Source organism: Haliotis rubra, unplaced genomic scaffold (genome assembly GCF_003918875.1).
Source record: "Haliotis rubra isolate DU_JTF1 unplaced genomic scaffold, ASM391887v1 Scf196, whole genome shotgun sequence".
NCBI lineage: Eukaryota > Metazoa > Mollusca > Gastropoda > Lepetellida > Haliotidae > Haliotis > Haliotis rubra.
This window is the reverse complement of record NW_025765958.1, coordinates 1061611-1088753: the sequence shown is the minus strand read 5'-3', so window position 1 is coordinate 1088753 and position 27143 is coordinate 1061611. Positions and strand designations below refer to the sequence as shown.

General features: G+C 39.2%; 1 protein-coding gene across 3 annotated transcripts in view; it reads right to left on the bottom strand.

Moving 5' to 3' along the window:
* Nucleotides 1–3685: 3685 nt before the first annotated feature.
* Nucleotides 3686–27143, bottom strand: part of LOC124274927 (probable G-protein coupled receptor 139) — a 67648-nt gene continuing 44190 nt past the window's right edge. The window contains exons 1-2 of one of the 3 annotated variants that reach the window (XM_046710294.1): nt 22457–22616; nt 3686–5894 (exon numbers count right to left, since the gene is read on the bottom strand). In XM_046710294.1, coding sequence (XP_046566250.1) covers nt 4754–5890 — 1137 coding nt within the window. In that variant the 5' untranslated portion in view covers nt 5891–5894; nt 22457–22616 and the 3' untranslated portion in view covers nt 3686–4753. Of the gene's footprint in view, nt 5895–15287; nt 15633–22456; nt 22617–27143 lie in introns of those variants that run through there. The other 2 variants (XM_046710293.1, XM_046710292.1) reach the window with 2 other exon arrangements.

Below are 27143 nucleotides of genomic sequence, written 5' to 3'. Positions count from 1 at the left end.
ATGAAGTCAATGTTGAATATCTATACCGACGTATCCAGTATCACAATGGTTGTCATATTTGGAGTGATTTGCGTTCTCTTGACAATGTTAACAGGACCTTTATTATTTGTATATGGAAGGACGTTATTATGACACATTTTGCTTCCTGTTAAGCTACTGGAGCTTCTTCTATCCTAATTGTGAAACTGTGATATATTATACTGTGCTACCTACTCTCCAATCGGTCACTCGCCCATTATATTTGATCAGTCACATCAAGGATGTTTGATAATGATGGATATTCTTTGGCAAATAGCCCGATGTGTGTCATGGCTTGAACTGTATATACAAACTACGACTTTAGATATTAGACGAAACATTCCAACAACAATTTTAGAAGCCATGAAACTAGATTAACACACAATTGGAAAGCAAAGTGTTCCATCCTTTTTGTTCCCTTCTTCTTAAACTAAGAGCCATCATGTCCCTTAGCCAGATTTAAAGTAGTTCCGTCGTGAACTGTTACTCCATGGAAAGTGAAATATGGATCAAACCAAAGATAAATGTGTTAAGTTATCACTAATGCATAATAAATAGGCATACCCTTCAGTGTATAGCACGCTGAAGAAATGTAAGGCAAAAGTACATTCACGTAACACTTTCATCCTTCTTGTGATGAATAGTACCAAGTGCGTAGATATTAATAGGCTTAATCGTAGAAACTCGATCATTGGGATTAGGTCGGTCAATACTCTGTTCATACTTACTCAATGTCAAATTGCACATATACAATCACCATATGGCAGGTGACTGCTGTTCCCAGCATAAAATAAGCTTTGGCCGTATTGCACTTATTGGGTAAACGAGGATTTGAAAACCAGAAATTCAAATTGCTAGACACCCAGCTATAGATTAAAGATAAGCCCATGGTATTCAAACTCACATTCACATTATATAACAATTACAATATATGCCTCTAGAATAAATTGATACAGCCTAATTTCAGCTGGAAAGTGCAAGTAATACCGCTGACAAAATTAGCTGTCAGGCGGACGTGGAGAGAGCAGGACTGGACACGAAAGTGCAATTACTTGTGCCTGAAACAGACAGACCTGTCAGCACTAAGCCCCACAATCCCTCTCTCCCTTACTCGAGATGTTGGGAATCAATTTGCAACTGTCTGGGGCGCGAAAAGTTCGTCATTGAAGTCAGAAAAATTTGATAAAAATGCTGTTGTCCCAGGCTTACAAGTCACCGGCCATTATCGTACTGAAGCAACATTCAAGGTTCAAGGAGGAGGATCGTTTTATATTATATTAAATCTGTACAGCCTGCCTGATACATGTCTTGGACATGGGAAATTAACGCTTGAACAATGATTTCATGGTGTTTAATACATCGTGTGTTCTTATTTATACTCGTATTGTGTTATACAAATATTCTGATGCAAAACTAAATGTACTAAATCAGTTATTCATTACACGGAATATTGATAGCCTTAAATGTACAAATTAGAGAGCAACAATCCCGAAGAATCTCTTATTAACATATACAAAATAAGAGATGTATTAACAGATTATATAGGCGCGTTTCGCAAAAATATGAAATACAATACCGTACTGCTATTGAAATTGTAAAAATGAAGCATGATATTGTACAAAGGATTACATACATACATGCTTGCCTGGCACCATAAAGTGCTCGTTACTGGTAAAGGATGTGGTCTGCATTAATTTGTTACACAGCACAATGACATATACATTAAATTGTTCCGGCAACATGAACCCCTACTAATATGAGGAATATTCAACCGAGTAACCCCCAATTACAAATGGTAACCAAAATTCCGAGTGCCTAGTCATTGATTCCTTGGCAACATCTACAGAAATATTTATATTTTGTAGACACAAGCACAATTCAACTGAATGTTGCTGTCGATGGTTATAAAACTGACAAGTCGAACGCTAAATGAGTTAACAGTACTTTAATTTCATGAGCTGGTCATAATAATTAGCATAAACAAGCATGAACAGACAGTTTAACAAATATATATATTTATATACTATATAACAGTAAGTTATGATAACATTATGATTTCAATATACACATTTTCATGCTTAATCTGATTATCCTAAAAACAACAAATCATTGGATGAATAAATGACTTGTATGTGTGTATGTATGCACCACTGTCATAATACTATTGAAATATATCTACAACTCAGGCAGAGCACTTAACCATTGCGATTGCAGCAAAGAGGAAAGGGAACGTTCAAAACCACACATACTGATCACAATTCGATATTAAACAATATTCCGATCATAAATATGATGGACGAAATCGACAATTAGGGCTGTGCTGTCTCATCTTCCAGCCCAAATCGAGGACAACGTTCATTACATAATGGCCATCTGTGATTTTTTAACGCTTCCCAAACAAAATAGAATTGTATTGACTTTTTGTCATGCAGATATGAAACACAAGTTGGTCGCCAGTACAAAAAGCAACAAACTTTAATGAACGAAGGACCTTTCTGCTTGAAGCAGAGTTGGTTGTTATATACTGGCTATATCATAAATATGTGTTTACGAACCACTATCAAATTGTGATGGTACAATGTATATGTGAAAAGGTTGAGGGTATCCAGTCAGACATGTACACAAACGCATTCTCAGCCAAGTCAATCGGTCAACTAAAAAGCACAGGGACATATGATACATGTCAAATCACAATAGAGAATCGCATCAAACATCGGTTTAGTCAAATTGTGAAATGTTTCCCAAACGTCTGATACTTTGAGGGCTAAACTTACGTCTAGTGTTAGATACGTATTCCAGCCACTTGTAAGCCGAATGGAATAACGGTCTTATTTCATTATATAGAGGAGGAGGATCTGTACCTTGTGTACAAATCATCCTCATGACATGATTACGATCAATCAACAGTCCGATGTAGTTCATCTTGTTATGAGACATTATACTTACCACATCTATGTTTAACATGCGTACGCATACACACAGTGGTCTAAAGTTACTTATACGATACATGTAGGCTACATATAATAGAATGATTATATGTGAACTACATACTTACATCGTAGGTATTAGTACTGCCAATTCTTTAACAATACATTTTTTATGTTAACCAGAAGAACATAAAAACATGAAAGGTTTCAAGAACACACTTATTAACCAATGCCACGCAACTGAACGAAAGGGGATCCATGATTTAGATGTCAATTGCATTTCTGGTTGACGAAGATGATGATATACCAAACCATTTCACATAACAAACTTAGCACCTTACATAACTGGTATTCCTATATCGTATCTACTAACTCATTGCTTATGGTCTCATTTGCTCCTTGTCACATGGGAAGACTATACTTTAAACAGATTGTCTTGGACGAGAAATGAAACCCAAGCAAATTGTTCGTAAAACAAGTCTCAAAGCAAACTGATAATTAACTGACCCGAAACATCAATAATCCCAAAGATTCAGTCTATTTTTACACCCTGGATATCTATATCAATGTTCTTTATGCATTGTGGTTAATTCCACAATTACCAGGTTTCGCTGTTTATTGGAGAGTTACTCAAAACTATAATTGCTGTCGTGAAACAATGCAGCGACGTCATTAAATGATAATGATCCAGTGACGTAGATCCAGTATCCCGGCGTGGTCCCTTTGTGGTAACAATGTTAAATACAAATTGTATGCACCCTGGATTTCTCTTGCACCTTCTGCAATGCTGATATAATTCAGCTTCTTGGAAATCAAACTGTTCGTTCTGGTTCAGACCAGCACTGTATATCCTAAGTCTGTTTGAAACGATTCACAATGCAACATTGTATTGCCATGACATGGTATATCTATCTCAAAACACAAAAATACTTCCGAACTGAATTATCTTGAAACACCTACGTTGAATTCCGTTACTTGGCCACAATCATGGGTTTGGTAATTACGGTTTGAAGTTCCTTTGTTGCAGTGTCATTGTCATTTTCAGATTTTCCTGAATTACGTGTCATCGTACCGCGTAACCTTTCTAACTTAATAGTACACAGATTCATATAGTAACATGGTAATGCAAATATCAATTTGAATTCTGCCGTTGTACAACACCTCTTCCGAACAAAGTTTCTCACACTGAAACTATTAGCAACGCACGCCGTGAAATTGTGTTTTTAACATCTCAATATATCGATGAGACATCCTTGCTCGTCATGGAGTCAATACAATTCACTATAGTGTACATATAGTTGATAGCATCACAATACAATCAATCGTATACGTTCGCCATTGAATAAATTGACACCAGAAGGATTAACATGCAATAACACTTCATGACTCTGTACATGGTGTGTGCTCGTATGAATGATTAATTTATGGTATTCGGGTTGTAATCCCTGATCTATCAGTCCACTCTCAGCACCGTGTGTTGATTATAGGATATATCTATTCACAGCACGTCTGAGATGTAGAATTACCAAGTGATGCTCTTAATGAACGACAGCGTGGTTGAACGTACCACCTAAAGATCAACACAGCGCGTAATGCATGCATTATGCAATCACGGGGAGAAGCATCGTCCTATGCTGTCTTGGGCGACGAGGCCACCCCGATCCAAAGGCTGTCAGAAGACGTAATTGACATACCGATAAGCACTTGATTTGAGTACATTGACATCCAATAATGGCAATGGTATGCCGTTTCACGGTATAATTCCTCTATCGAATGCACAAAACAGAATCCCGACTCGACCTAATGCTTCAGACACTTGTAATAGACGTGTGGCCGTTGGTAACGTGGTCTATTTTAGCAACAGCCATGTATTGTTTGTATGTTGGTGGCGGTACCTCCTCGGACCTAACACACTTTTGCAGACCGAATAATGCACAGACTTGATCCCGGAAGTGTTTCCCCGTTATACAGTAAATGAAAAAATAACACGCCGAGTTGGACAGTGTTATTTCTTCAATTGCTTTTCTGATTGTAATATAGATGAAATAACTTCTCCATTCTGGGTCTGCTCGGATCTCTTCAGCTGTCATCCTATCGTTGGCCATGAACAGATTCTGCAGGGAATACACAAGAGTCGCAGGTAACCACGTGCAAATTAGGTAAAACGAAACGGTTAGAAGGGTAACGGTTGAAGCTGTTGGACTTCCACTTCCGGGTTGTTGGTAGGCAGGACCCCTTTTCGTCAGTGACTTAATCTCATTGATAACAAATATGTTGAACACAAGAGCGGCAAGTGGTACAATGGCAAATATCAACAGTTCTGAAATCCATGTCCAAACATTGATAATACTAGTTTGACCTCCAAGTCTAGCTTCTACTCTGTGATCACAATCCCCAAGGCTTGGATTGTATGTCCAAAAGTATCCCTGAATCACCGAGAGAAGCATTGAAGATATGTACAATATCACCACCGCTATTATAGCTCTTCGAACCGTGCAGAATTTCTCCTTACTAAAGGGATGACATACTGCAATATATCTCTCAACAGTGAAACTCAACACCAACAATGGAGCCATATACTGTGGCACATAGTATATAACGTTAAATATTTCACACGATATGGGGCCATTGTATGTCTTGATACCCCAGGCATAGTTGAGCTCAACAAAAATATGTAAAATGAGAAACACAAAGTGTGAGATGGACAAGGTTCCTAGATAGATTGCAGAAGAGTTGTTTCTTCGTGTCTTTTTGTTCAACCAGATATAAGCGGAAAGTGGATTGCAGAAGACGCCGATGATGTAAAAGATTGGAGAAATACTGCGGTCGATCATCACTGACGCCGGTGCAAACTCCTCGTGAAATGTCATCATATTGTATGTGAGGAAGATGCTCTCAGTCATGTTGCTCCCCGCTGACGGGGCATCGGAGCCGTTGGACGTCATTGTTCTGCAACAATAATAGAAACATCATCCATCACAGTGAAAGGAAGATATTCAATTTACGCTGTTTCATTTTCTATGTCAACATAGTTCCTGAGACACCGTTCTGATCAGTATTGTAATACAGATAAAAACGTTAAAATTATCAAATATTTTCAATTTTATACATTTTGAAAGAGTTGATAATCCCGAACACATGTGTGCAGTTAGCAATAGTAATGTCATGTTCGCAGTTGCATACTAGGTAGTCGCATGAATTAATGCACTAAGAGTTTACATCAATACCTCCATTGCAGGATATATATCAATAAGGGTGATGATTTGTGGGAATCAAGGGATTAAGTTACTTAATGAAACTCTCAAGAAAATGATGCTATGAAAAAATGGTCCACACAACTGAAACGGTACAATTTTAGTTTGAGAAACACTCTAGTCTTTTATTATTGAGCAGGTGATCACATTTCGCTTCTGGTAATTCAATACACCAAATCATACACTTTGATGTGTCATCCGTTTCAAATCAAGAGGATGTCTCGCCATCTTAAAACGAGATCATTTTCTTCTGCATAATAATTTATGAATAGCATTCATCTCCAGACACATTCTCCGCTATCATTTATTCAATATTATACAGACACAAAGACCTCTTGACTTGCATAGTGATGCAAGTATCGCACAGAGCTGTCAAAGAAGCATTTATCGAAGTACAAAGAAAGCAACGAAAGGGATTGTGTAAGAGCAGACAATATCATTGTGGTATCCTTCGGTCTTCCTGCAGTGCACATTAATCTGACATCTATCAACGTATCGGTCTCAATGCTTTTATTTCCTTCAGCATTTCGTCTTTGTGGTCCGGACCGTGTTGATTCATCTCCGGTGATCTGTAATCTTCTTGTTGCCTGTGGTAGTGATAGTTGAAATACCCCCTGTGCATCCCCTTTGTCCCAGTTGTTTGCAAAGTCAGCATCTGTCCAGTGACATTACTCCAAGGGCATTCGGGATAGTCTCTTGCTTAGCAATTTCGATAGATCCGGTGCTGGGCGATCGTTATGGGATGCAATGAGTAAGAATGGTGTAAATAGTTAACGCTTACTCCGTAGAATAACACGTGTCGATTATTTGCCGAATCAGAATCAATTGGATGCAAAGTGCAAGATAGCAGTATGAATAGATCATTAAAAAATCACTGATGACTGTTTTAGCGGTACGGATAAGCGTATCCTCCCAAGCCGTATCAAACCGCAATCAAAAAGAGTACAGTATCGCCTAATTACTGCCATGCTGAGAAAACGACCGCTGTAACCATGTCATTCAGAAAAGCATATTAACTACTTGGACAACAGGACAAACTTCAACATTGAAGAACACACCAAATGACGTCGTTTGACTAGCGAATAGGTTCTAAATACATTATGTACATGTATAAATTCGGTTGATTCTATAATTTCATCATGTTTTCGAAAACACCAAATGAAATATTTTGGAAAAGATCACATCAGATGAAAATGTGCTGGAAATGATAATGATGAACCCAGCTCTTCAGAATGAATTATTGCTTCTATTCCACAAATACAATTTGATTAATGAACATTAAAAGAGGTTCGCTTTACTCTATCAATCAGTCAACTTTAACGACCTGCTCAGATGGTTGAGAACGATTTCCTCGATGCTGTCCAAGGTAATGAACTGAATCTATATCGACATGTTTTGTTGCATGTTACTGTGTGATTCTGCACCCGCGACGTTTTTCTGACGCTTGGGCAGCTCCGAGCGACAGCTGATCACTTGACAGAGCTATTCTCCTCCCCTTAAATCACTGAGGCATCCACTTTGACGTGCATTCTTTGTTCCTTGCCAAAGGGGAGATGATCGATTTTAATGATGTTTCAAGAAATCAAACAGAAGAAATTCACTGTGGAGGGGATGGGTCTCTTTGAGATCAAGCCAACGCTGAGGTCTGACATGAAGGCATTGTTTCCCATTGACAAATATGGCAGAGCATCAAACATCCAGTGACGGAGCAAACTAAACTTGTATCCGCTTTCAGAGCAATTTTGAATAGTCGATGATCATTATCGAACAGAATGGTTTGCTTAAGTCAGATATAGACGTGTACTTTGAAAGTTCAATTCAAGCATAACGGTAAATTCTTTTCAAGTGACTTCTTCTCTTGCACTTACACATGGCAAGAGATAGCTCTTGATTTAAGAATAACACTGAGGATGAAATTAAATGTACACAAAAGTCCTAGAATTTCCGACTTTGTGACACATAATTAATGGCGGACATTTCCAGAAAATGTGTATCCAAGTCCCACAGGCTATGGTTACGGTAGAATTAATCAATGTCTCCAGTCACATTATAGATCGTTCTTGTTGAAGAGTAATCTTCATTATTTAAGACGTGAGCATTGTCAAGATTCGCTATCTTGATATGCTGCAAAGAATATTGTCCACTGGGCAATGTTCAGGTATGCAGCAACCACAAACACACTCAACATTAAATATTCAGTTCTAGTTCCATTGTGTCAGTCGGTTATGAATAGCACTGAAGCTTACGTGATACAATGTGCACTCCGGCCGACAAACGCTCACGGTAGTTATCATAGATGCATTACGCCATCAACAGAGATGAGTTTCGTACATGTTTCATCAGTTTGATTGTGCATTCATGCAGCCAGTCGCCACTGAATGTAGGAAACTATTTTCGTGGAAACGACATCCGAAGCTTTGAATCATGACCTATGTCATTGCATGCACTATGAAATGGTGTCTTGTAATGTTGTAAGCACATCTTAGTTGGTTTAATATTCCTAGGTATCTACATATTTGACAGTACTCAAACTGGGTGTATGTTCTTGCGTAACTACTGCATTTCCGTACCTACAAACAGGGTATCACGAATGATCAAATGTGTGGTTTTTCATGAACTTCGTAATGGTAATTTCGGATACTTGAAGTCATAACAACTGTCAAGATTCCAACAGAACACGGTTGTCATCACACGCTTCAGTTCCAAAGCAGTATAAAGTTGCATAATATGTCACGTTAAAGATAGAAATGTCACATTAAGGTAAATACACGTTGTGACATTGCTAATTGAGTGTCAACGTGCATTAACGGCTTTGGTGTTGGTCATTTATTCGTGCGACGTTGATCATTAACAGGTCACCGTTATATGCACCGAAGCTTTAATATTGCTGACTGTCTCGTTTTATTTGTTTATTTTATTTAGAAATATTCCAGCTTTATGGAGGCGGTATGCAGTGACCAACATCATGAGCAGAGATTTTCGCAATTGGGATATGATGGCATGTGTCAACCAAGTCTGACCAACAGATCCACAATCAACCTTGTCTCTTACGACATGCATGGGTGCTGAAGACCAATTCTAACCCGGATCATCACGGGTTGACTGTGACGTAAAAAGCCCCACCTTAATATGCAATACTTTTCTGTTACTTTTGAAAATCGGATAACGCCATTTTGCAAACTGATAGGTTTAATGTCTTGCGGTACGGTGGCAGCCATACATCCACCACCGATCCATCGGCCCAGCAGTTTTCGAGAAGTTGATGTTTGCAGACTATAAGTGCAGATTCCTTTGCAGGTACCTAATCTGAAGGTGTGCAAATGGACACAGCTGCACAGAAAACCATCAGTGATACGTGAATGAGCGTCGATAACATATTTTAAATATATCAACAACTCATGATAACATTCGGTTAAACATGTGCGAAAAGGAATCCGTGAGAAAATAGCGAAACTGATCCATACTAAAATTCACAAATATAATGCTATCTTGAGTAATCTCGGACAGTTTCAGGAATAATCTTCAAGATCTACTTTGCACCAATTTCTTACCACAGTTTATCAGCGACAAAGGTACATACTACAAATTGTCGTTAACGACACGTGGTCATTCTGAACAATAATGTAGAAACAGCAGCAGTTATAAAGCCAATGATCTATCGTCATCAATAACAACAGAATACAGTCGCTGAGTCGATGCACGTCACCATGTGGCGGTACGTGGATATGTCCACTGTGGTCCACTGAGGAGGAACTGAGACTAACACTGCTCGTGGGAGTATATATAGCGAAAGATGAATTCGTATTGGTCAAGAAGTCCAGGCATGATGACGAGCATCCCAGATAGGTTACTTGACGGTGTGGCGCCACAATAGGATTGTCTGTCTCCGGTGCACACCACAGCATGTAGTTTATATGTGAAGTGTTTATGAACTGGTGCATTGTTGTAATCGTAAAAGGTGTAAGATATCATGAGTTTCTGTAGCTTGCATTAGGCCTGGAAATGATATCTGTGAAAAGCAAATCTCAACGTGGAAACAAGCTTAACTACAAAATATTACCATTGGAGATCAGGCTGCAAACATGTATCACGACGGTGTGGACGTGAATAACACTCCTTGCCGTCTGAGATTCAATGACACATAATCAACCACGTCACCTTTCACAACCTGCAGAGATGCATTCAGACACTTCCCAATGGGTTACTTGACTCAAACCTTCTCTATAAGTCTTTGAAGTGTACTTCATTTGGCGGATGAAGAACCAAAGAGCCTTTTTGTAGATATTTATAGTACTTGAAATGCTCCTCCATCTGGACGATGAATAACGTTATCCACATGCACATATAAGCAAACCACACAGGTGTAGTGCTCACAGATGTATGTACACAGGTAAAAGTATTTTTTATCTTGTTCCCATTTATCATACCGGCAGTGATTTAGAAACAGTTTCCCGGAAATTCTTTCACTTTGAAGATGTAAAGTTTAAGCTAGGCTGACGTTGGAACCGGGACTTTCTGGATATTATAAAGGTTAACTAAATTTATAACCCTGTTCTCGTGTTTCGTATACAATTTACGCTGAAATGTCTGGGTAATTGTATTTCCAAGTAGAGGGATATGCATCACTCTTTCAGGAGTATTTAGATGTGGCTTTGTTTCATAAACATATATATTCAATCAGCCAAGATATCTCTTTCCGTCTAGACATGTCCATTGTAAATACTCTGATGCATAGATAGTGTTAAGAATAATCAATCAAGTCAAAAGGTATTTATTTTACTCATTGAGTGTAAAAAAAGCGAGAGGTAAACGCAGACAGTGAGAGGGAGTAGGTAATAGGTAATTTTACGCCCACATTCAGATATATTTTTGGCTAAGTCATGATGTGCAGTGCAAAACAATTGAAAATGTCAGGCTCCATGAGGGATTCGGGGTTAGAACAGGCCTTCGGCAACATAAGCTTGTCGTAAGAGCCAACCTATGAATAAGGGTATGTCCGGTTCGGTGACTTAACGGATAGCATGTTATTGTACCACGCAGCATGGATCCTTGACCACCGTATCGATCACAGGAGTGTCTGTTCAAGACACAATGAAATATGTTGAATCCATCATCATATGGAGAGAAATTCTGCGGCTTGTATCCAGTAAGTGAAATGCTGATTACGGTGATTCAAGACTGTAAAAATAATCATTTCAATACCCTGACCTTCCTCTCATTTTCAGAAGCACTGGGCATCGTGACAACAAGATCCATGTGCTTGTGTCATTGAATTGAACTTAGTATTGCGTCATGGGAATATGCTGCGCCTACGGGTACTTGCATCTTTGGTACATTGTCACTGATATAATGTGTAGGCATTGTTAGAGCGAAGCTGTAAATAGATACAACGTATGTACCTACTGTAACCAATCTATTCATTTCAAAGAAACATATTTAATCAAAATATTACTTTTCACCCTGAAGACGAGATATTGTCATTCGAAACATAGAAAAACATTCTAACGTGAAATATGAGAACTGCGTCATCACTGTTGTACATAAATCAGCTAGAGCTGTCATCTGCGTGTGCGACCAACGTGGGAATTCAACCTTACCTTGTAAACAGCGGACCTGGTACGCTCTTATTTGCCCTATTATTATGCATCGCTTAACACATGTGCCTTATATATGCATGCATACATGTATACTGATATGACATCTTTGTCAACGAGATACTAAAAACGTCAAATGTCACTGTATATTACGTGCGTCTCTGACATATATGGGAGTATTTGTTAAGCGAATAGATTTAATCTTGGAAGGAAATGGTAATATTCTAAATCAGCCTTTCCGTTCTGGAGCAGTGGGGTAACCTGGTGGTAAAACTGTTCACTCGTCATGCCGGAGTGAGTTAGTATGATTTTACGCCGCGTTTAGCAATATTCCGGCAATATCACGACGGGGGACACCAGAAATGGGCTTCACATATAGTACCCATGTGGGAATCGAACATGGGTATTCAGCGTGACGAGCGGACGCTATAACCACCAGGCTACCTCACCGACCCCGTCACCGGAGAGCCAGAGTGGATTCCTCACATGGATACAGTGTGTGAAGCTCATTTCTGGTGTCCCATGCAGTGTGATATTGCAGGAATATTGTTAACAGCGGCGCAGAAGCATAGTTACTCACTTACCCACTCACCAACTAGAGGTTTGACGATACATAAATTTCAAGATGCGATACGTATCGCGATATCTTGGAACGATACGATTCGATTCGATGCATATCACGTTATGCTATCTTTAGTTATTTTCTTTAAAAAAATATATTTTGATAGCAAGTAACAGTGTAAATTTCGACATAACCGTCAATTTCAAGTGAAAATTCACTACTTTAAGGTCAACGATACATATTACGATACGAAAAAAAGTATCGATACATTTATTGTCAGATAAAGTATCACGATTATCGATACTATGATATATCGTCACAGCTCTATCAACAATCCACCTACTTACCCACCCACCCACCCACTCACTCACTCACTCACTCCTTTCTACGGTTAGCCCCAGATAATGATCAGTTCAGTTAGACACCTTCCCTGTAACATGATATGAGCAAATGTTTAAATAAATAATCTAAAATCAAATTATCGGAAAGAAAACGGTAACACGACCCGTTAGACAAACACGTGACAATTCACAATTAAAAAACATGTGTAAATTTCAGCTCTTGGTGTGAACCAAATTCCCAAATGATACCAATTGAGCACGTGATAAACCGGTTTAATCCTTACTTGAATGACAAGCTGTGAGATGAAACAAAAGAGGATTCCTTCGACCAGTATCGATGTCTTTCTCACACAGGAAAACAAAGCTACATTAAGCCAAACCTCTACAAACCAACACTAATGATCTCAAAAGTCAAAGGTAAAAAACATTCAAGGAAACTGCACTATATGTATATACCCCCTCTTCCAAAATACCACAGGACAATGAGTCTTTTTCTTATGTGAATACTGAAATCCGATCTTATTTCAAATTGGGGAGGAAGGTCGAGGAAGATTTTTGCGGCTAAAATATTTCATTTAGATCATTAGAGCGGGCCTTTAGAAGGGTATTTATTCAAGAGATATGTAATTTAAATATTAAGCACGAATAATCAGACATCCATGTGGTAAGATCTACAGCTTCCAGTGGTATATCTCAAACATCAAAGTAAGGAACCTCAATAACAGGTTTTAAACAAAACCGTAGCCAGACGTTTTTGAACACTAATTGCTGCCTAAATATAACGTCTACCACGTAGTGTTATTTGGTAAACTTGACTGACACAGAATCTGTTGAATTAACGTCGCAAGATGTTTCAGTAGAATTCTTCATTAATGTGAACCTAACTTACATGTAGTTGAGCCTAGATCCCATTGTAATCATACCAACTCTATCGTCCCCGCATCTTTAGATGAGACATGACAATCGTTGTTAGCTTCCAATCACTAGGATAATTAGCTTTTGCACTCTGCCAAATTGGACAGAAGGACTGTCCTCACTTCTTAATGATGGTTCATCATAATACCATGTAGAATGATTTCGATCATGTAACTCATTCAACAGCAAAGAACATGCTCATTATGGTATAGCTTGATATCACAAAACTGAATACAGAGGAAGTCTGTTGTAAGTAACCAATATTTAACGCCGCTTTGAATACTATTTCCGTTATACCAGGCTTGTTGTGGTATGAAAGCCCGAATGATAGAGGTGGCATACGGGCACCGCTTTAGTGGAACCCACGAACACTAGTATGGTGCTGACAAAGCAAGAATATAAACACGATGAACAGGGATTCGAACACACGATCTGAGGTTTCTGGTAAGCCTACGGCACCATGCACTGCGAATTTCGTTGCCTTTGGCGATTTGGACGCATGGTATTTAGCAAAAGGGTAAATTATTCGGAAATAAGTAAAAATGTTTACCAGTGCAGTCACACATATTCCAGATATATCTACAAGATTTCAGTATTCCATGTCGCTGGAATATGATAATCATAGCTATCCACATATATATGGACAGTTGATAGGTTTTATTTAAGCATACGGTCAGGTTTGTGGGGCCGATTCTATCCCAAAATGCCATTTGCAAAATCCGAAATAACGAAAACATGAAGTAGACCGTTTTCCTCTGAGTAATTTCCTTACATGATTTGATCACAGAATCGCCTCCATGGCCTAGTGGAGTGACCGCATTCCCGTTGTGAAGAACGTACACCAAACATCAGTTATAGCAGGTACTTTTTACCATGCCTAGCGCTTGACGTGAAATGGATAAAAGACGGACTGGTATACCATTTGAGTAGAGGATCCATGTTTGACAGCAGCATGATATCTTGCTGTACTAGAACTACTGCACAACTAGCGCGCGCACACACCCACTCACTCACTCACGCTTGCACGAATATGCGCGAATTATCCTCATTAAATGAAATACAATAATCTGGAACGTCAAGTTAGACCACATTATAGTCCCAATACCTAATATCGACAGCAAAGGACATGGTTACACCTTAGTTTCAGTAACCGTTTAATTGGTAAGTCACATTTAACTCACTCACTCACCCTTTAAACACAGGCCTAGTAATGAAATGTAATGAAGATGTGTCCAAGGAGATGAAAACTAAGATGCTACAAGCATGCTATCAGACTTGTTGGTGCGCTGTTTGAACACCAACTCCCGGGAAACCCAAAGGGCATGTATAGTGTTTTCCCAAGGCGAGTGGTCTTCTCATAATGAACACAGTAGTAGCGTGACAGCCCCTACTACAATGTCCGTTGGTGTCACATTCGACAAATATTATCATACACATTTCTCTCCTAGACTCATTTTAAATCTGCTGGGTAGGTTATGACAATAATAATGCAACAAGAAACTGGAATCAGTAATGACATGCACAGAAAGATGGAGGGAGAAAGAAAGTGAGAGCTTAGCTGTTTCTCACAACATACGGTTTCACAAATTCAATATAATACTACAATTTCTGTTTATCTCTAAGAAATACTGAAGTGTGAAGTCGTTCAAACTTCCCTAGCTTCAAGCATTACTCACCTGCTGCGTCGAAGCCACCGCCGCTTATCCTGTGATAAAAACGCTCCACACACACTAAACTCCTCTGCGACTCGCTGAGCATGACAACATGATAGCGCTACTCATCACCTCGGGCTTCTCAACGAATACACTCATACCTCTACAAATTACATTATTATCATATAAGCACGAACAATCCTACATCAACAGGTTCAGAAAGCAACGCCTCCAACAAAAAGCCATTGAATAAACTAAACACGGCGTTAAGGTCCGATGGGTTTGTTCAGAGCGTGTTCATCAGTCTTGAAACTTAACATGTTTCCATTAAGACACAATGGTTTAAACCACAGCTTTCCCATGAGTAGAGGCAGAAGCATTGACGAACCAATGCTGGTGAATGTGACTTTACGCACCAACAGGGGAACCAAAAACCGCTAACGTCATGTCATAAATAACCACAACTCGTTAACTAATTTGACATCTGCGGGAGAGATATGCCCAAGGTCCTTTCACATAAATGCCTGCTGACGACCTCAAAGGCAGACGGAACTAAGCGGAAAACCTCCTGCCAAGTCTCTAAGAGGTTGGACGAGATGGTGGTAAGCTGTATTGATAATATTTGTGTGGATGGCGCAGATTCCTATGCTTTTGGCTGAATCGCCGTAATAATTGAGCTGGGTTGTAACAATGGTCACGAAGAAGGACAGCTGGAAGCAGGCCCTTAATAATGAACACCGGATAAACAAAAACAAACCCATTGAAAGGGATATTCTGTTCAATATAAAAGCGTCATATCATGAGCCATCCTTACCGGCGCTAGTTATTATATCCGATAATATATCACCGGAAGTATTTGCTACTGTGTAGAAATATGCAATTTTGCCAGTAATTAATTTTTAAAAATAATAATGTTAGAGATATTGCAAAACATCCTAACAAGGATTGATCATGTTTAAGGACGGTCATTACATCTTCTCACAGAAACTAATAATCGCCTTTTAGCAGCGAGTTTTAATAACTGCAAAAATTTACATACTCTGCAATAATGAAACAAAACTGATGCTGTGAAATATATTATATGACCAGGAAAATGCATCACCGTTCAGTGATCATTATGTAACACAGTTCAATATCATTAGATTCTTAACACGTTAACCATCCCCGGAGTCTGGTTGATACGGTGTCTGTTAGGGGAGTGGACGGTCAGGAGTTCGATCCCCGGCCGCGTCATACCAAGAAACGTTAAAAGATCGTAGTTGTTGTCCTAAATTAGCATTAGAAAACCGATTATGTCCTTTGCAAAAATGACATAGAGGATGAATATCATGTTATCATGGTTTGTCCTAAGTATTTGACATTTAGACGTCGCTATTTACCTCTGGACGTCTCCAAACATGATCAAGTTTATAAATCTTTTACAAACCAAAGTTGAAGTATTAACCTTCAACTTAGCCAAATTTGTTTATCATATATTTTAGTGCTATCTTTTGTCAGGAAAGGTCTTTGTAAGGGGGTTGGGTGGGGTGGATTCAAATGTTGGCAATGCGCTGTTGAAAGTATGTACAATGCATTTTTCATGTTGGCCGTTGGCCTATTGAAGAAATAAACATATCTGTTGTTATCCTGCATTGAGCAAGGCATTACAGGGATAAAACAAGGTCATATCGGCGTGGCGTTGTGGCTTGGTATCTGAATGGACTAATGCTGTAATATATAATGTCTACGCCAGGGGCATAACAAGTCTATAGTATCCGACAAAAGGGATTCAACTGACCAATAAAACCAAACTAGTGATGAAGTATATAATTATTTATGAATGTACCATTTAGGATCAGTGACCCAAGTGACCCAATGTATTCGCAAAAAGGGTAGGGGTGTCCTGTCCTACCGGCAGCACCTGTCTTTATACGCAAATTGCATAAATAGACGAGGGGGTATCAAAAAGTTCCAATTATCACCAAGAAGTTATTGAGCAATCAGGATAAAATTTTGACTGTAACATCAGTGATCCTTATCTAGTTAATGTACCAAGAACTATCTACTTCACTATATTCAGTCTTGTTGCTAGTTGATCCTACACATCAGTACCCACAAGTATGAAGAAGACTGAAACGCGCAGTGTAATTTAGTTCTTGCACTTGAAGGGCTGCACCGCACGACAAATTCACGATGAGATAAAATCTGTTTATGCTGATGATAGCCCATCCTATGACACTGTTGTGACATCGAAAAGGAATTTCCAAACTGGTCACATGTCCCTCACAGATGAGCCAAGAAGTGGACGCCCCTCACTTATTGATGATTTGGACACCGTGAACAAAGTCGAGGCGCTGGTTCAGGAAGATCGCCGTGCAACAATATGGCTATGCATGAGACCGACTTGAGCTATGGCAGTGCATGGAACATCATTCATAACCAACTGCACATGTCCAAAGTGTCAGCACGTTGGGTTTCTCGTTTACTGACACATCTTCAAAGACAGACTCGACGGGACATGTCACTACAGGCATTGGAGCTTCTGGAGCAGGGTGAAGAGGATTTCTTCAGATGTTTGTAACCATGAACGAACGTTGGGTCTCTTTGTATGATCCTGAGACAAAAGAGATGAGTAAAGAGTGGAAACATGCAATGTCACCACCTCCGAAAAAGGCCAAGGTGCATGGAATCCGGGGACTTCTATTCAGCCGGTCTGCGCAACGTCAAGAAACGGTGGCAGAAATATGTAACTCGGGATGGCGACTATGTAGAGAAATCATAAGGACAAGAAAGCAAAAGAAAGTTTGTACCCTGAATACGTCTTGGTGACAATTAGAACTTTTTGATATCCCCTCGTATATGCATTTGTTGCTTGACCTTGTACAGCACTGCAGTTAACATGCAACAGGAATATGTAAACAATACAGAAAATTAAGTGCTGTATCGAAAATGGAGTCATATAAGTGAGTGAGTATGACTTTACACCGCATTTAGCAATATTCCAGTAATATCACGGCGGGGACACCAGAAATGGGCTTCAGACATTGTAGCCATATGGGGAATCGAACCCGGGCCTTTGGTGAGATGGGTAGACACTTTAACCACCAGATTACCCCACCGCTCCATGAGTCACTCGATAGTGCATATACTGATTTTATTGTCATATAACATGATGTGTATATTTTGAGCTACATCTGTCATGCGCATACACACGCACAGGCACTCGCATGTACGGCGCTATACTACTGGCAATAATCTTGAAATAACAAATCAACTCATCCACCCTTACAACTTACAATAGTACAACGTAGTGAGTGGGTGTACTTTTACGCCACTTTTAGTAATATTCCAGCAATATGACTGCGGGGGAGACCAGAAATAGACTTCCCACAATGTATCCATTTAAAGAATCGAACTTGTGACTTCGGCGTGACGATCGACCGCTCTAACCACAGGCTACTCCAACGTCTGCTACAGTGTAACAGTTGGAGAATCGTGCATATTACTTGTATGAATACGAGTAATCTATTTTGTTGAAGTAATTGCATGTAAGGGGTATTAAATATATGCGTCACAATTAACATTCGCAAATATTATTATCGCTAGAAAAATGGTTTAAGTGGATCGTTGTGTGCAATGCTCTGTGACGTTGACGCGTTGGAGCACATGACTGCCATGGATGCAGTGCATCAACACTGACATGACCCAGAGTGGCTGTTCAGGAGGACTTCGGGTCAATACGCTGTACTGAGTCACTATAAACCTAATGTTCTTTGCTGCTATCGTTGTAGCAGCAAACCACAATTTAGTAATGATAATACCAAAACAGAAACATCCACAAAGACGACGCTATAGCAATTGATGAATACATCTAAAACCGATGCAATGAGGTATTTCGTATGTCAAATAAGTGTAATTTCTTCACAAAATATTGTTCAGTTTTCTTGTCATAGAGAGAACATGGCTGACCATGTAACACAAAAATGTCATAGAGCGACATAGCCTGGGTATGACAAGCAACCTAGTTGAGAGATTATGTGACTTGGTCACTGCAAATGTGATGACAGCATGTGTTCGCGAAAAGGGAGACCGCACCGCACAGCTGACAGAACGACCTTTTGTAAGATATTTCTTGGTTCCATCTAGATCCTTGACTGTGTTGGTCGGTTGGTTTGATGTTTAACGCAGCAGTCGGCAATATGCCAGCTATGTGGCGGCGGTTTGTAAATAATAAAGTCTGAACCAGACAATCCAGTGATCAACAGCATGATTATGGATATCCGCAGTTGGTATACAATGACGTGTGTCAACCAAATCAGCGAATCAGACCACTCGTTAGTCGCCTCTTACTAAGCATGGGTTACTGAAGACCCTTTCTAAGCCGGATCTTCACGGGTCATTGCGCTGGTTTCCCCGTACAGTTGGAGCTACGAGACCTTCATTACTTTGAGCATTGTTCCCACATTAAGCTGAAGGGAGGTCGTGTTATAATTGAAGTTATCTGTACTGCTCAAAGTGGTGTGAAACCAACCTCACTAACAACCTACCGGCTGCTTCTGTGACCATACAGGGAGACTCAATACTCTGTGAATAGAGCCCAATGATCGTATGAGTAATAAAGTATACACAATCTCTAAACAGTTAGTGGTGATTGGCGTGGCTGGATTTAAGATGTTCTTGAAGGTCTGTATCGTGACAGTCGCGTTCTATGATAACCTTTGAGTATTAATTCGACACTACATGATGACATAAATATCAGCATGTATAGACCGTCTGGCTATATTTGTAATACGAGACAGGGACATACAGCAAAGAGACTTTATTGTATGATGCTGTTTGAGTTTCAGACACTCGTCGGGGTCATTTGACACTGGTGTTTTTTGTAATGCTATTTATGTACACACGTCTCGCAATGTAAATGAAATATGTTCTCTCTAACGCTAGCTTTGTCACGCAGAGAGGTAACATGTCAGCATGATGTATCATTACGTCAATGAGGCATTCTGATATATTTATAACTCTACCCTTCAGGTAAAATACAAAATAATACAGTAAATGAAGATAGACAAGTATATTCCTGTCTGTGACATTGGCAACTCGTCCATAAATGAATATACACATTGTGAAGGCTATTTAAAACTGTTTTGAGAGACAAATGAATTGTTAAAGTATATGAAGGTTACACCTTTCACAGAAGTATATATTGATGGCTTCTTCGAACAAATATATGTTGTGTATACATGTACTGATATAAAATATGTTCAAGAGCTCTGATGATAAGCAAACTGATATTATCTAACAGTTCCATTTCTATATACTCGTCGGTGTTGAAAACACCTTTCTTAAGCATGTTCTAATTCATTGACAAATAAGACAGTGTTTGAGGCTGATAAATAATTTATAATTTAAAGACAATGAAACGCAACATGGCGCGACACCTACGTAAATGTATGCTGTTACTTGTCTAGTTCCCATCACGCGTTATAAATCCTTGGTGGACATGTATAATTTATGTCTTGACTGACGACAAACCACTCGGGGCTCTACGTTCTTAATCCTGGCACAGACGTTACAAACTGTGAGGATCAAATTTCTGTAATTAGGCCCTCGGGCATCACGTCTTCGTGTATATATATAATAAAACCTCTTGTAAGACAATAATAAGCATTTGTGAGGAACAGGTTTCCCATAATTTCACCGACCTAAAACTAATGATCAACACTTTCCTGTCAGTTGCCTGTCATACGGATTTGTAGCCTTGCTCCAAGGCAATAATGAATGATAAACCCATGGGTGTGTAGCAATTCTATCCTCGTGGTAGACAAGTCTGGGTCAGCGGACAGTCGTTCGTAAGACACCTTGTTCTTAGTGATAGCGGGCGGTGGGGTAGCTTAATGGTTAAAGCGTTGGCTCGTCACGCCGAAGACCCGGGTTCGAATCCCCGCATGGGCACAATATGTGAAGCCCATTTCTGGTGTCCCCCTCCGTGATGTTGCTGGAATATTGCTAAAAGCGGCGTAAAAAACCAAACTCAGTCAGTCAGTCTTAGTGATAGCAAATCTAAAAATTGTGACATACAACAATAAGTATTGTCTTTGAAACTTGTGCAAGTCTAAAGCATTTGCAGAACCTCGGTGGACACTCCACTTCAAAGTCAAGTTCATTGCAGATTTACTAGTACACTACACATTTGAAACACGCACAATAAACTACACATTTGAAACACGCACAATAAATTGTTCCTCATTAACAGATTTAAGTTGTGGCTTCACGAGTGAAAAGGGTCAGGCAGAGCGTCAATGCAACCCACATACAAGCCGATGGAAATGACTTGCACAGCTAGACGATTGAACTGATTTCTCTCGTACAGTTAACCATATTACCTATTTGACATTCCTTAATAAATGCAGCCTTTAGATAAAAACCTTTCAACGGCGAGCCTTCCAGCAAACAGTATGGCACATCTCGGTTTATAATATTGTTATTGCATTTGTATATCAGATAAAACATATTGTGATGACATATATAGCACATAGTTCATGACTAATTTGATTTCTCCCACCGTAATAATATTTATTGGCTGTAATGTCAAGTCAGATGGGAAAATCGCCATGCTGTTTACTTTAACGATATTTGCAATTCCTGTCACATTTGACAAGAGAGACATACACACTTTATAATGAAGCAGGCAACACTGTGCAGATTTCTTTGAGAACGTAGTACTAGATGACATTCATCGGTGCAAGCATCTGTGTGCTTCTATTTTTGTATATTTAATTATTGAGAGGCATATCCAATTACAGACGGTAGTGTACAGGGTACAGTTTTGTATAATCTGAAAGCTTACTGACATTTTTTTAAAGGAAAGCAATGAAATTATTAATACTGTTAGGATATACGTTTTCCAAGAACATTTTGTGTGGCTAATTTGACTTTGTCGGCGTTGTCGGTTAAACATCGAAACCGATTCATCACATTCCAACTCACCATATGCCAAAGTGCACACACAGCATAAAAGTAAAGAAGAACGCAGTATGCATAGCTGGAAATGAAATGAAACATATTTAGTTATGAAAAATACTTCAGCATGTGCTCACAGACAATTTACCTACGTTCTCAAATAAATGCAGCATGCATATATGAGAATATGTATTCACATTGTCACCGCTTCTACCATAGATATAGCATCCATATTATATACATGTACTACATACCATTTACATATAGCTGAAGCGAATCTTCTTCACATTCCCTGTTATACATCCACAACTAGGTATTGCAGTTTCACTGTCGATTCTCCGTGGTTGAGTTTAAAGACGCAGAAACCTCATAAACATAACCGTTGTTCTCTGATGAGGCCCGGCATTATTGTAACGGAGCAACAGCTTGAAGAACAGACGTTTATTGTGATTGGCCCAACCAGCTCTCTCCAATGTCGAATGTTGGTCATGAATAAAAGTAATATTGACTCGCCACACTCACTGTGCACAGAAATAATAATATTGTATACTCTACTGTAGGTTTATTGGAGTGAGTCGTTATTGCTAAGAATATCCTGTATAATACTGTGTGAGTAATGTATACGGCGTATAGACGCAATGCTTATCATGTGAGTGTGGTTCGTCAAGGTGCGCTATAATACAATTGCGTTTATTCCTAATCCAGGACGATTACCACCGTAACCTCTTTGTCATGTGTCATTCTAACATTCCAACCTCGAAAAGCCGTTTCTCATCTCTCCTCCTATCACATAAACATTACCTAAAACATTGTCAGTTATGTATTACGTTAGAAATTCAGTGATGTTAAAACGGACGGTGGCTACAAACGAAACAATTGCTGAAATGTATTTCTTAGACATTGGCGTAACTGTATATACGCAAAACATCAGTTGCCAACACTTATTGATTCTACTTGCATGTCTTTGGTTCGCCCGCTAGAGTAATCGCCCTTTATCAAAGGGAAATCACTCTAACCCAAGTCTGAGAGACGTCACGTGTTTAGTTAGCCTGTCTTGTCATAACGTTGAAAAGTGAAGAAAGGTATGTATAAAATGAGACAAAATGAAACAATTTGGGACATATAAGAGTTCTACACAAGCACAGATATGGATACCGATTCCACTATGCTAAATTGTGTCCCAATTTATATCGCCAAAGCTGCTCAAGCTACGTCCCAATCAGACGCTGATTTTCATTATCTTTTACTATTCGTTTGATGATGATAACAATTTTCCCTGTGACCATGTCGACGCCATATTTGTAAACAATGACGGAATTACCTATCTGACATTTCACATACTCGTCTTTATCTGTGTAGTAATATATCACAGAAAACAATTGTCTTCGAGGTGAGACCGTGGCAACATGTGAATCAAATTTTTAAATTGCTGAAGATAACATGGAACCTAAATCATGTAAAGGGTTCGTTTGTAAAATTGATTACGTGGCTAAATACAACATATTTGTAAATATTTTACTAAAACATGTAATGTCCACATATTTACTATGCGCTCTTAAGGGAATGCAGTTCTATAGCAGTCTATAGATACATCAAACCATTAACGTGTATTACATGTCTGCGTCATATTGCAATTGCTCTGTCATATCATAGCACTGCCGCTCTTCCATCATATCATAACTCTCACTCGTGTATCACATCGTAATTCTCTCACTCTTCGATCATATCGAGATGCCATAGATGATGGTTCCTTTATGGACTTTAAGGAATTAAAGTGTAAGGTTGGATCCCGATTGGCCTGCAGGGGTCTTAAATATGTAAACATTATTATTTCTGGATTTTATTGAATGAAACTTTGATTAAAACCTTCACTATTACCGACAGGGTGTTTATCGGGATAAAAAAGACCTTGATACCCCATTAAGGGATGCCAGCTTTAGTGTTCAATGACGATCACGTGCACAAGTATCGACGATTGGCGAAACAGATCACACCAGCTTACAGCTCTCGCAGTCTCTTATTTCATTAAATGTCGATAAGTTCCGTGTAGAGATGTATTACACATCACCCTCTCCGTAACAGGATACGCGGAATACGAGTCCAACCTGAAAGCAAACTGTTTTTTAATGTTGCGATTCAATGCTCCCCGATCCATTTGGGGCTTCCTATGTAATTAGACAATCAATTATGTTGAGGTATGGTAAATCAAATGACAGTGGATGTGTTTGGCTGTAGTTCCGAGCGTTGCATGTTATTAAACGTATCCCACAGGAGGCGTGTGTGCAGGTGGACTTAAAGGTACACGCGGGCGGTCATAAGGATTTATTAATGCTTCCATCGAGTTGTCGTGTTTCATGGTCAGAACAAACGCAACTGATTATTTTGCAACAAAACATTAGACCATGCGAATATTTATGTTTAGATTCATTATTGTTTACCACACTTTGTACAACAGTCGACAATTAACATGCTGTTTGCATGTTATTGATGAGGCATGGATATGCTATAGCCATTAGCTTTACTACAAAAACAGTTAACATGAGTGCCAGAGCAGTATAGGCATAAATGCAAGTGCAATTATTAACATCGTGAAACTCGTACCACGAGTTTGGATAATTCGTAACACTGTAGCTTTGTTTGCTGCCTCACTTATCAATATCCAGGCTATATGGTTGCCACCATTAAATACCAGTGATCGACAAGGACTGATGGAGATCTCAGATTTTTACCACTTTGTCGAAAGCTACGAGATCAGGAATGGTGTTGACGAAACCAAAACATAACCAGGGCGAACCGGGATTCGAACCCATAATCACATGTTGTTTATAAATTGGGCGATATATACTTCTCACAAAAAGTTAAGCAACACATTTTTTTAGTCTCATTACCTTTTCATTTATTGAAATTGCAAATCATGGAATGATGCAATAGAAAGGTGAAACATATGTACACACGATTAACAAAATGGAATGAAATGATATTGAGCAATAATAGACTTACAAATCATCAAAAGCATGTACCGGCGACACAGTCGTGCAAAATGTGCTGCATTGATGAAGCAACATGTTAACATTAAGGTTTAAGTCAATTTTGGACAGTGAAGCAGTTTTCAGTAACGCATATGACCACCATGAGCACAAATGCAAGGTTCTACACGTCTTGACGCATTGACCAAATGAGCTTTTGAGGTCGCTGTTGTGGAATGTTCTGCCATTCTCTCGGTAACGCCTGCTCAAGGTCACCCAGAGTCTGGGGGTGAACATGGAGACAGTAAACACGACTTCTAATAATGTCCCAAGCATGTTCAGTGGGTTCAAGATCATGTGACCTTGCAGGCCAGTCCATATGTGTGATGTTGTTGATCAAAACAACATTGTTAACAACTCTTTGTCGGGCATTATCATCCATAAAAATGAAGTTAGGACCCGCTTGTTGTACCAGAGGAATGATTACAGGTAGGTTTACGCCGATCTGGGTGCATGTGTGAAGAGTTGAGCACATTCATGCCATACATTCTGCATGCTGTTTTTGAGGGTGGTTGTGTTCGGGTGATGTTGTCAATGTTATCAGATAAATCAATTTGACAGTCACTAAAGGTTATGTACTTTTTGAATATTTACCTTTCAGTAATATGTCGGCCAAAATTGCTATCGAGGTTGATAAAGATATTACACTGAAATACTTGTAGTTTATTTGTGTGTGAGGAGTATAGTTGGCCCATCAGTACCACCACCAATTTTTATGTTGTAATTACAAGTGGTCCATATACATCTTTCATGTCATCACATGTCATCATTACAGTCTTAATGTCTACCGAGGCGGTGGGGTAGCCCAGCGGTTTAACGTTCGCTCGTCACGCCGAAAACCCGGGTTCGACTCCCACATGGGTACAGTGTGTGAAGCCCATGTGTGTGTCCCCCACTGCGATATGGATGGAATATTGCTAAAAGCGGCGTAAAACCATACTCACTTAATGTCCACTTTTACGTATTCCAGTCTACTCTCTTTGCCACATTTATATACAGAGTGGTTGCATGTTATTAAGTGAGTGAGTGAGTTAATATTTAACGTCACATCGGCAATATTTCAGCCATATCGTGACGAGAACATTTGATATTGAAATGAAATATATGTATATTATAAAAAACCTGCCGACGAAGGACAGTAAAACAACTAGAATATCATAGATATGTATGTAAAACTAGTAATTAAATCTAAAACGTTTTAACTATAGGGGAAAAACAATACAGTATAAAAATGGGCTATACATCGCCAATAACTGAAGGTAGATCACCATACCAGGGACCATGGGGACTTACATTAATAGTACTTTTGCTACCTGCATGGACCCTAGTTGGATTTACACCATCCCTTCAGCCATTGGCAACAGAAGCGAAATCTAGCCATAATTTAAAAGCACACATATTCTACGATTAAAAACGTGGCAACCCTAAATTTACTGTAAATATGTTGGGACTTACGTACCCTCTCAGGAGGACCATTATTTTACAATAATTCAACCCCCTTTGAGGGGGTTGCATGTTATTAATTGCGTCTTAACAATTGCATTAGAAAGAAAGGACTTCAACGGTACAATGAATTAACATACACACTTATACTCGTAACAGGTTCACATATTCCTCTCTCACCAAAGTATGGCTTTGGCAGAAATTAATTGAACTTAGATTATCTAGTGATCCTGTTATTTGATGAATCTATACCAGCAGGATCCAGCTTTAAAGAGTAAAGCTTTAAATCGTGTTAAACAGCGATGGCGGTATAACTCGTCGGCAAACTGATCGTTGCGGATTATTTTTAGTTTAGTTTCACTCATGGTTCAACAGGTGTTAGCATTAAGTCAATTAAATAAGTACGCTTGGCTGATCAGGTTACTCGACAGAAAAGACTACTTATGCACTGAATGAAATATAATATACAGCT